This window comes from Polistes fuscatus, unplaced genomic scaffold (genome assembly GCF_010416935.1).
Source record: "Polistes fuscatus isolate 324 unplaced genomic scaffold, CU_Pfus_HIC Scaffold13, whole genome shotgun sequence".
NCBI classification, from domain to species: domain Eukaryota; kingdom Metazoa; phylum Arthropoda; class Insecta; order Hymenoptera; family Vespidae; genus Polistes; species Polistes fuscatus.
Genome location: NW_025113031.1, coordinates 4129550 through 4142310, shown reverse-complemented (window position 1 = coordinate 4142310; position 12761 = coordinate 4129550). Strand labels below are relative to the sequence as shown.

The following is a 12761-nucleotide window of genomic DNA, read 5'->3' as shown; positions in this document are numbered from 1 at the left end:
GCAACGAGTTGATTCGAAGAAAATAATTTGCATTAATAATTCGAGAGAGTCTAATAAAAAAAAAAAGAAAAAAGTTATGATAATAATTAATAGAATGAATTAAAAAGGAATTAATTCGACAGGCTCTGATTTCTCTGAATTGAAAAAAATTATCAGAGAGTGGTAGAAGGTTAATGATTAGATAATTAACTATGTCACGAATTTTGTGTGTTTTTTTTTTCTTTTCTTTTTTTTTTTTTACAAAACTTTCTACTTATTTACTTATTCTCCATTTTCTTTTTTCTCTCGTTCTTTTTCGCTAATGTAAGAAGAGGTGAACGAACTATCGAGCAAATTTTGTCGAAAGATTTTTCCGAAAGAATGATTTATTTGCACGCTACTTTTTTTGTGGATTACGGGGGTAACCGTGTACTCGGTCGAATAATAAATTACTTTCGCGGTTAACGGAGCAGGAAGTGACCACTTTGCATTGTTTGATATACTTCAATCTCTTACACGAATAGCAAATGAATAGAAAGTCATTCTTGGTGGTGTGGCAGAACGTAACGCGATCTCGATGCACCGTTTTCTTTTGCCACCGAACCATTCCAATGATCTATCAAGTATTATAAACATAAATATTTCTAGATACGCGTTTATAATATCCAATCATATACTATATCAAAAAAATAACCATATATTTTATACGGTATATTATAAATTACATTTGTAATTTATAGTAATAATTGTTTATGAATTACACATACTATACATAACGTGCAATGATATAATATTTTAATTTGAATTTGAATGCGAAGATTTTCGTGGTACATGTTTCTCTTCTTTTTTATTTTTAATTATAAAATCATTTCTCATAAAGATCAACCAAAGAAGAGAGACAAATCGTTGCGTCGATGATCCGTTTAGAAAAAAAAATGTCAGTGAAAGTATCCTTGCAATAGTTGAATAAATGCATTTCTATATCGGTTCATTTATTATAACGAATTCTATTTTTTTTTCTATTGTTTGTTCGTTCATTCGTTTAAAAGGAAAAATATTACGCGATTTTATTATTATTATCATCATCATCATCATCATCATCATCGCGTAAGAAGAATTAAAGGAACGAGTATTACGGTGCAATCAGAATTTCGTCAAAATGAAAATAACGAAACCGAGCACAAGGATCGAATCGTTGGTCGTGTCTTCCTCTCTTTCGTTTTTCCTCTTGACGAAGTTTGCAATCGTTCGTAACGTTATACACAGTTCTGGAGAGAACGTGTCTGCATACCGGGTGACCGTTACGGTGACGCATGAAAACGGTACCGAGAACCTCTATATTGTAGAGTACCTCGGTTAGCAACGAGTAAGTAATGTAATGTAATTCGCACAGTGTGTGTAAAAACCTCTTAATGAAATTCAACAATTCGATTACCGTTGTAATTGCATTCTATTCTGACAAATAGATTGGCGAATGACTTCTCGATCTATTACTGTGGGGCCAGATATGCAAATTACAACAATTAAATAAACAACGAATATAATCCTATTCAAATTGAATCAATAAATTATTGATCATAATTTTCAATCTATAATCCGAACTTTCCCATACGAGAAAATAGAACAAACTTATCTTATTGATAAAAATATTACGACGAAGTTAACCCATGGCAACTCGTTATAGGGGCTTTGATTATAGTTTACGAGCTATAGAACGCTTCCTGTTTTGATATCAGAGTACACTCTCCTTGTAAAAATGATCTTCTAACGTTTGACGAAGAAAAAACATCTGATTGTTATATGTAGCACTGCGAAAGAAGAAGAGAAATTTAAAAAAAAATGTGATCATTAAAATACGCGAGATAATTAGAGAGACGTTAAAGAATAAGAATACCGATCAATGGGGACTTCCGTCGATTTATTACATCTCGTTAAATTACAATCGTGAAACTGTAAGATCTTGGAGGAAAAAAAATCGTTCTTTCTAATCACGATCAATAGATAAGATCATTCTTACCGTTTCCCATGACCGTGCTTTTTCGAACAGTGTGAAAAATATCGTTCCAAATGAAATCCGAATAACCAACAACTAAATACTCTTACATTTTAAAGAAAGTTTTAACTAAAAAATCATTAACGATCTCTTCGAATTATTTTAATATATTCATATGTTACCTTCGATTATAAAACAAGTTCTCATTTCGATAAACAAATGAAGAACGGCCTCGGATAATTATGGCAAGTTTGCAGAGCTTATCAGAAGTCCTTGTAACATGCTCCAGTTCTCTTGGTCGACCTTGAATGCGTCCAACGCATGCTGTGCAGCAGTATATCTATCTAAAAATAAATCCATACTGTGTTAGAAATTGTATTTCTATAATATATTGAATTTCTTTTTTATTTTTCTCCAGGTATATTATATATACAACATAAATATTTTCATAAAATATTATATTTAATTTTGTCCTTATATATTAAAAATAATATTTGAAAAAGTAATTTCAATGATTGTAAGTTTGTTCGATTGGTGATGGTCAATGCTCGTAAGTTGCCATCAATAGTCACGACAAGTCACAACAAGTCCTGACCTCGTGACTATCTAAAGGCAGAAACTACGTGACGGAAAAGCGGATACTACTCACTACGTGTCGGAAGTGAACTGCCATGCTCTCGATTTGTCTACGGGAAAGAATTTTTCTCCTTTTTTTTTTTCTTTCTTTCTCCCCACTTGTTCTATCTCTTTGGAATATAAAACACGATAATATACGTGCGATTAACTGTTATTTAAATGTAAACATATTCATCTGAATCGAATCCCTACGAATGCATATATTCAAATTTCATTATTATTTTGATATATTTCAAAATTGTACAATATATCGATATTTTTCGTGATTACGAATAATCCTTAGTTCATTTATCTTTACAGATTTTCTTTCCTCTGAATTTTACAGTTGAAATAAAAAAAAAAATTATTTTTGATTTTTTTTTTAAACCACGAACTTTAATAAATGTTAAGGATAAAATATTATCCGTTATCGTAGAATAATTACAGAAGCATTTAGCTTGACCGCGTTAGTAAAAGTGAACAACAAAGCATTTGCTAGGAGCGCGAGTATCGAAGATCATTGCTTCTCCATGCATTTGTGTCTCCCGTTATTCTACGAGCTGGAGATTTCAATGCCTGCATGGATCATAAGACAATGTACATCTTCTATAATTTTCTCACTCGGTTATACGAATATGTATTACAAGATCATTATTACAATATTCATGAATATTGTTTATAAATTGATAAATTATCTCTAACAATTGTTTATTATTAATTTATACGTTGAACTTCAAAAATTAAAATATATATTTAATATTATATAATAATAAACGCGCGTGTGTATTTGTATCGTGTGATAAAAATTAACTGTTAAGAAAAATGACGTTTTCTTTACCGAGAATAATTAAAATTCATAAAAATCATTTCAATGGAGATAACAAAACATGACAATTATATGAAAGTCTCTATTTAAAATGTCAAGACACCTCTTAAGTACACTGTTTTACGTCTCGACGTCGAGGACCTCGCCTCTTTTATTTACATAAAACTTTCGAATCGCCACGGAAAGCATTCTTAGAAAGCTGCCAATGCTTTTTCTCTTCTCGCACCTAAGAAGCATCTAACAGAATCACGAAGATAAACTGTACAATTTATTTTTCTTTTTAATAATTTTGTAACACATCAATTACTATAGCCGAGATGCCAATACTTGGATTGAAAATTATCGAAGGTTCTTGGAAGACAGACAAAGAGCAAGATCAAGACAATAGAAAATGATACTTAGCAAATTTTTAAATAAATCATAAGGAAAAATTGTTCGAGGAAAAAAGTATCGAATCGTTGAACAAATTTAACATTTGCGGTAACACACAAAAGAATATACTTTTAATATATACTATATATTATATTTAATATACCATACTATAATTATATATCAAATATTTATATACAATACTATAATAATTTACGAAAATGATTACAATAGTTTTAAAATAACAATTGTACGCGTAAATAAATGTAGAAATAATCTACCAAAGGTAATTTCAATTTGAAACGATCAAAGTTCGCAGGAAATACATCAGGAAAGATATATCATGTGAAAAAAAAGGAAGGAAGAGAGAGAGAGAGAGAAAGAGACTGATTTCACGGTAAAAAGAGAAAGAATAGAGTATGTAGGTACATATGAGAAGTGAAGTGAAGTAGTGGTGACGTAGCAGGATGGGAACGTTCTCTTGAAATTCCCAACTAAAAGTTTCCACAATTTAATCTTTATCGCGGTCGCGTGACTCGTAACTATACGAGGATAGAGTCTAGTGAATTCCTGCGAACACATTTTACAAGATCGTCTGGAATACCTTTAAGAACGGTACTACTTGTAGTGCGCCGGAAGTCTAGGGGGATAATTTCGTGTCGTCCGCTGGATAGAGGAGACTTTATTACCTAATATCACAATTTCCACTTTAAGACCGGTTTTCTTTGATAGCTCGCAACTATAAATAGAATATTCTTGTGTGAATTCTTTCTCTCCCAAAGATTCTTCCTTCCTTTCTAATCAACCATCTTCGTTAAAATTTACTCGCCGAAAAAATACGCGTATACATTTTTGTCCGTTTGTTCCTAAAATCAAAATCAATATTGCAATTTTAATGAATCATTGTTAAAATAAAAGAAAAAAAATGTAAAAAAAGAAGATGTCCATAGGCAAGAGTACAGTTCGACGATACGAATCGCAATAATAATTCGAAAAGGAATGAACAAGAAGCAAAAAAAAAATGCGATCTTTCATCTTCGTCGCCAACATAGCGTGACCGGTCGAAGTAATCAAAAGAAACGCCGCTATATCTCTTTATATTTTCTTGTCCGACAAAATGAGAAAGAAATAGAGATATAGAGATGGATCCATCGTTAACACAACAATGAACGGTATTAGCTTGTATACCGGAAGTTCATTTCGTTCGAATAGACTAAAAATGGTATGGCGTTAAAAGTTTAGTGTCACGCTTGAACGCTGTCTCACGATCTTAGCGTGGTTCCACTGGCATCTTCCGCGAATCCCAAGTATTCCGCTGCACGACGGTAAAGGTAATGAGAAGGCCAGTAAAGGGTGTGGTGGTAATAGTGGTGACGATGGTTGCTAGTGTTGGTGATGGTGATGGAGTGTGGGGAGATTCGAGAGTCAAGTTGAATTCCTTGTAATTAACGTGACGTCGACCCACTGACCCACTCGACTTCTTCATTTTGGTTCGTTGCCAAGGAAAAATACTTTTGACAAGTATGATCTCTTACATTACCAAGGATTCTTTTTATCTTTCAAGGATACAAGGATAGATATTTAAATATACCTCGAAATATGAAGAAGAAGAAGAAGAAGGAAAAAGACTGTCTACATATACACGGTAAAACGTAGTGTTACCTGTTCAAAAAAAAAAACAAAGAGAAAGATTTTTGGATGAGACCAGTTGTCCTTCAGGATTCGAAGGACGACACCCCCGGCAAAGAAAGAAGAAAGTATCCGGTCGAGAATTCGACTATGTGTTTTGCATGTTAATATGGACGATTTTGTGATTCTGGTTTTTCTCGAATTCGCGTGAATTCTTCTTTTATCTTCGTTTTATACGACTTCTCTTTCTCTTTCGAAAAAATACGCGAAATTGTGAATTAAAAAATAAATATACGATTGAAAATTTCTTACGCCATTTACGATTAAAAAATGTTGATAAAAATATGTTAAGAATGTGAAATGTCCCGAACGAAAAATTCTTACTGTTTAAATGTTGACAGGTCAAGGTCTGCATTCTACGAGAACCTTGATGTTGCAGTTCTTCAGTTGGTTAAACGAGCCACTGGATTTTCTTTGAAAACGTTTACGCAATTTTGTTGTCTGGTTTGTCATCGCGATGAGTTAATCTGATCGAAACTCTAACTCGTAAACAATAGAATAGTTCTCGTTTGCCTTGAACGTTGACCATTTACAACTTCGAGTATCCTTTTCTTTCCCGAAAGACAAAAAGTATTCAGTTACATATTCCCTACCTTTTAAAAATAATGATTATTAGAAAATCTAAAGCGTACCCTTAATAGAAACAACTCGTTTAACTATTTTCACGCCAACTTACTAAACTAATTATCACGAATTATAAGATAAGAAAATATACGAATAAATAATTGTTTTTATCTGTTTTCTTTAGCAAAAGTCGATTAAAAAAAAGGAACGTTGCTGTTTTGTCGTTGAAAAAGGAAGTTAAACACCTTTCCCACGCGACCTGTCCTCGAGAACTTTTCTTTCCACGACCTAGGAGGAGGAGGTGTACCTTTCTTCGAGATAATCACCCTCAAAGAGCCCCCCCAATCCCCCTCTCTACTTTTCTTTCGTCGCAACACGCTTGTCGTCTGAATATAACGCATATGTAGATAAATATAATATACATATAAATACGTATATGTACATCATCATCATCATCATCATCATCATCATCATCATCATCATATGCTGGCTCAAGTTGCGCAACGAGAATATTCGTGATTTCGCCTTCGCAGTTGCGGTGCAAAGGAGAACAAACGAACCGGAGGGAGTCTCCTCTCTAGACGACCTGACCTCAAGACCTCGAATTGGCTTCTGTCGATTCTCAAAGAGAGAATCCCATTTGCCAGTTCTCTTCGTCATCCAACGGACAAGTTCCTTCACCTTTTAACTTAATAACATCATTATTTTCAATTCTTGTCATTTCACTTGGTTACCCCAATTTCATGAATAATTTATAACTAATGTTATATAATTATCCTTCACGAATATATAAAGCTGAGTTCAAAAAAAAAAAAAAAAAAAAAGAAGGAAATAATGTGTCGCGATAAAATATTGTATACAATAAAAATGAGGTAACACGCACAGAAAAAAGGCGGACGTTAGAATGAACAACGCACACCTTGTGTCTTCACCTTCATCTCTCTTTCTCTTGATCTCTTGCTATACAAAAGTAGTAATCGCTGACCTATAAAGGGCAGGTCAACGAAGCATGCCAGCGTTAACGTCAAACCAGCTCGTGTACTGGTCTAACCAACGAAACGCATGCCTGTTTCTACCTTGAAAAAGATTCTATTGATTCTTTCATTAAATTAATCTGTTTATCTTGGAACTTGTTGATTTTTGACATTAGTACGTTTGTCCTAATCGAATTAGAAAGATTTTATTTTCAAGCGTATTTTTAGGGAAAATCGATGACAGTCGAATGATCCAGATGATTACTTAACACTTTCTTAACCGTTGATGATAACGTTCAAGATCGTTAAGAGAAAAGAAAAGAGAAAAACAAGAGGAAGTAAATAAATAATAAGTAGAATTAACATTCCATTCAATGTGAGACCAGGCAAAAGATAGTCCGTTTCCTTCGACACGATTCTTGGGAGCACCCCGAGAGAACAACGTGCCCGGGGGTCTTGACTCTCTCGCGTTAACCAGGTAGTAGTAATAATACTGATGTGCTAGAGTATGTAAGTAGTATTAATATTAGTTAGTATTAGTGGATAGTGGTAGTGGTAGTGGTAGTGGTAGTGATAGAGGCGACATACGGGAGGTAGTAGGTGCAGGGAGTGCCCGGACTGTATGATGGAGCAATAAGGAAAGAGAATAAGTAAAGAAGTAAGATAGAAAGAAAGAAAGAAAGAAAGAAAGAGGGGTCTGTCTCTGGTAAAGAAAGAGTGGGGTACGATCAGCGAAGTCTCACGCTTCACGAACTGTTCTCAGTCTACGAGTACACCGGTAGAAGCTAGGAGTCTCTCTCAGGTTTGCTTTCAAACGCAAGAGTAGGGCGCGCGTGCGCCTACAAATTCATACAAATCTTCTCTGCTACGTGTATTTTACTCTCTCTCTCTCTCTCTTTCTTCCCTATGCGAGTGTGTGCGTGTGTGTGTGTTTGTTTGTGTGTGTATATCAAAGTGACAACAGTGCAACGCAACATAAAAAATTGACAAAATATATCGAGGAACGTGAGAGAACAGTTAAATGTAAATCTACAGATTTAAATTGAACATTTTTTAATAGAAAAGTTCTTCGACAGGGCAGCCATTTTTCCTTGCGAGGGACTCTCTGACTCAATGTGGCCCACCAAGTGGAAGTACGACGTGTGCCTCCTGCTACCGGCCGCGCCTTTGGATTCCTCAAAGTCCACCGTAGCAGCTCTCGAATTCCTATCGAAGTATCGACCTGTATAATCTTCTCATCGGGGTGTATGTGTGCATATGTGTATGTACTCAACGATCTAGTAGTGTACTACTGCTCGAGGAGCAGACTCCTTGATACGTGCCGCGAGTTAGCGATCACGAGGCTACACGTGCAGAAAGAGAGAGAGAGATTTTCTTTGGCGGAGACTACGCCACTGTGGAACGCCGCATACCGAAGAAGAAAGAGAGAGAGAGAAAGAAAGAAAGAGAGGGAAGAACTTTGGAGGGAAGGAGTTGGGAGGGATAGTAAAGGTGCGAGCAAGTCGAAGGTAGGAATCGTCGTATGAGATCGACGAGGACGGACAGAGAGGTTAAGAACGTGTAGAAGAAAGAAAGACAGAGAGGTAGGCAAGGATTCAGAATAGAGTGGGGGGGACTCGTAAGAAGGCGGCCATAATGGCCTGACGCCGATCTCAGCGAACGGCGGCGGCTACAGCTGCTGCGAAATATCCGAGCGACTCTCTCTGCTTGCTCGAGTCCCGTCGAAGCACGCCTCTTATTTTGCAACTAACTGAATCCATCGTCGTCGTCGTCGTCGTCGTCTTTGGAAAGTGCCTGCGTAATTCCTTAGTAGTGTAGTGCAACAACTTAACACTTGATTATATCTGCAATCTATTCTTCTTTGGTGTAAGTGTCTTGTTAAGTTTGTTGTGTATTATCAAAATAGAGAGAGAGAGAGAGAGAGAAAGCAAAGAGAGGGGTTCCTTTCCTGATATCTTCTTAAGTAATTGGAAGAAAATGGCAGAGTGATCCAAGTGTTTTGTCTAACTTTGTGGTAAACTTGAATACTCGGTTGAAGAGTGTTCTCGTACAATTACCTGCAAAGTTTCACATTGGGATTAAATTATATTATAAATATTAAAAGAATGCGGGGTGCTAATCAAGAAACAGCCACACCGTACTGCCGGTGCAGAGTACTGTACCTCGGTAGTTCGGTACCTCATGCTAGTAAAGAAGGCTTGTTAGGTGTTCAAGAACCTTTGAGAGAGTTGTATCCAGAACAAGGAGCGTTGGGTGCTCGCGGGATAGATTCCTGGTTGAGTGTATGGAGCAACGGTTTGCTATTGGAGAACGTCGATGAACATCGCAAGAAGGTCACCAGGTTCTTCCCTATAGAAGCACTTCATTATTGTGCCGCTGTGAGACATGTAAAGGGTGGTAACGGGGATTCCTCGACAACGAGATTCCTGCCTCTCGACTCGCCTTTCGCCAGGACGCCGAGCGCCAATCATCCGCCGCTCTTCGCGGCCGTCTTGAGAAGAACGACCGGTATCAAGGTCCTCGAGTGTCACGCATTCATTTGCAAACGTGATATGGCGGCCAACGCCCTAGTGAGATGTTGTTTCCATGCTTATGCCGATAGTAGTTACGCCAAGGGGTTAGATCCATCAACGGGAACAACGAACGGAATGACAACTGCCAATCCATCGAACAATAGTCTCTATCATACTTTGGGCGGATCTAGTACGACTCTGGATAATCCACAGGCTAATCGTTTGGATGCTACATCGACGGACGATCTTAGTCTTTACAATGGTGACGAAAATCACAAGGTTTGGGCTAAGGGTCGCGACGAGTTGGACGGTGTTTATCAGGAACAAGGAACCTTGAGAAGTAGTAAAGGTTCCAGGCCACGGCAATTGGTTGCCCCACCTCCACCGCCACCACCACCTCCACCTCCACCCTCTCAACCTTTGATGGTCGAGGAATCGACTTCTTCCGCTGCTAGGAGAAAGACTAATAAAAAAATGAAAAAATTAAAGACCCGAGCGATGCACGAAGATTCGATGCAGCAGCAGCAGCAGCAGCTGCATCAACAGGTACATCAAGGGATGTATACTAACGGTCATGGCCACCATACTCTCGGCCATCCAATTAGACAACAGCATTATCATCCACATCCATTACCACCGAGTAGTCGATCCGTTGCTGGAACTTTAGCCAGACCAGCACCCGTCTTATTGGTACCAGCCGCTACCCTACCGAGGAAAGCTCATCAACATCATCCCAGAGGACTGAGGCCGATCCCGGCAGCAGCACCGATCGTTCCAGTTTATGCTCCGCTCCCAGTGGTTCCACCTCCTGTCGCAGCAGCCATTTATCCAAGTGGAACGTATGGGACTGCTGGTAACAGAGGTAAAAGGCATTCCGAAGTAGAAGGCTCGACTCTAGGTGCTTCTAGAAGATTAGCAGCCTCCCACGCCGATTTAACATCGAACGAGCTGGGAAAATCGGCTGATAGTCCGGAAAACGAGTCACGATTTGGTACTGGGATCTACCGGCGGAAAGGTCACTTGAACGAACGGGCCTTTTCTTACAGCATTCGCGCGGAACATCGTAGCAGGAGTCACGGTAGTTTAGCTTCTTTGGGTTTCAGTGCGCAGAACGGTAACGTATTGCCCAAAGAGGAGAAGAAGGATCGAGAGATAGCTCAACTGGTGGCAGGATTAAATTTGGATGACAGTCCGAACGATCGAGTTCAACCGATACCAACTTCTAGAGCTGGACCGTATCATCATCATCATCAACAGCAACAACAGCAACTTCATCAACAGCCGCAACAGCATATGCAACCACTTCCCAGGCCACGACCACGTTAGGTACATCTAACTTACGTCAATCGTTTCTCATATCCCTCAACGACGTCGGCGTTCTTGCTTCTCGTGTTTATTTGCGATCGAGTTACGCTATGAAATAGAACTGCTATTGGACTGAAGCAACATTCTACTCGACGTGGGCGTCTTCTTTTGTGGCATTCGAGCGGAACGCTCTAGCAGAGGTTATCATGTTATTTCGAACACACTGGCTGCGCTACTGCTGCTCGATCAAACTGATTTCAAATCCGATCACTCGTTAGATACGCAGCCTGAAATAAAAAGAAAATATTTATCAGAATGTAGACTGATAACACGAGTAAGTTATTCCTATAAAGAATAACGCATGATCCATTTAGATTGGCAAGATCCTGTTTTCAATCTCCAGATGATATAACAATTTTTAGCTTCTTCCAAGACGAGTTAGGACTAATTAGACGAGCCTAGATAATTATTGTCAATTTTACAACGAAGACGGATCACTCTGTTGGTTTAAGCTCGTTAGATGAATGCACATGAGCATGTAAGAGCTGGCCTACCTCATAACGTTTCCTTTGAGAAAACGTCTCTGTTGTTTTATAGTGCTCGCTATAGTTATCATCATGTATCAAATTATTTTATTACATATGAATCTTACACACACCTATAGATAGACGCGCATCTATGTAATATCATTATTAAAGATAGAGACGATTCCTATTTCTCCACTGTTTTATTCAATTTTGATTATTTTTGTAATTTCTTTTGCTCGTGCGAGGAGAACCAACATCGTTAATCCTGTGCCAAAACTTTACTTTTGTTTCTTTAAATAAATGGTACATCTGTTTCCTAATAAAGTAAATGAATAATAATAAATTAATAAATAAAATAGGAAAAATCTCGAATGAATACGAGCTATAATTTTGTTTTATTTACGTAATCGCAAGTGCCAGAAAACAACGAAATATATGAAAGAGAGGGATATATAGAAAGGTATAGGATGAACCTGTGCTAAAATAATTGAATTAAATAAATCAATAAATTAATTAATTAATCGATAATAAAATAAAAATAACATAAAAAGAAAGAGTATTTTAATAGGCGATCGTTCGTGTCGTAGTTATGATCGTGCGAGGAGGACAAAAAGTATCAGAGAAATAGATAAAGAAGAAATCACACACGTGAATGTGGATCATAAATATTTATCCTACGATGTAAAAAACGTAAAAAAAGAAAAAAGAGAAAGAGTGAGAGAGAGAAAGAGAGAGAGAGAGAGAGAGAAAGAAAAAACACATACATATTGAATTTCTTAACGCTAGTTCTCTAGTCGCGGCTTACATGACTTTATACGGCGACTTGCGAAACGATTTTCTCGTTGCGAACGAACGAATCTGCGAGAAAAAGAAGATAAATAGATAAACAGATGGAATGAGATAGACGGATACATAGAAAGATGATAGATAGATAGATAGATTACGTAAAAAATAAATATGTATATATATATATATATACATTTTATAAATACATACGTATTTAAACATATTATTTGTATTGAAAACAAAATTGCAGAGAGAGATCACGTGACAATGGACAATATGCTTTACATTTATGCACGTTATCATTATTATTATTATTATTATTAATATTATATAACACTATTATTAATATTAATATTATTTTTTATTTCTTTTTTTTTTTTTTTTTCGTTTTTTTTTATTCACCAAATAGTAAGAGTCGAAACTAATGAGAAGCATGCCATTGATTAGAGTTCATCCGTTAATTCATCGGTAAGAATCGATAGATCGATTAGATCGATTCTAAGAACGCATTATTATTATTATTATTATAAGATATTATACCGTATGAATGTATATTTAAATGATATAAATATATCAGTATAAATATATATATATATTACAACTTTCACCAAAAAATAAGAA

General features: G+C 36.7%; 1 protein-coding gene across 2 annotated transcripts; it reads left to right on the top strand.

Annotated features, from left to right (window-relative positions):
• Positions 1–7791: 7791 nt before the first annotated feature.
• Positions 7792–11967, top strand: LOC122514061. Of its 2 annotated transcripts, XM_043630705.1 has the most exons (2): positions 7792–10537; positions 10626–10774. In XM_043630705.1, the coding sequence occupies exons 1-2, from the start codon at positions 9115–9117 to the stop codon at positions 10676–10678; spliced, it is 1476 nt and encodes a 491-aa protein (XP_043486640.1). In that variant the 5' UTR covers positions 7792–9114; the 3' UTR covers positions 10679–10774. The 2 variants fall into 2 exon arrangements, with proteins under 2 accessions (XP_043486640.1, XP_043486639.1); XM_043630704.1 differs by having other exon boundaries at positions 7792–11967.
• The last annotated feature ends 794 nt before the right edge of the window (positions 11968–12761 follow it).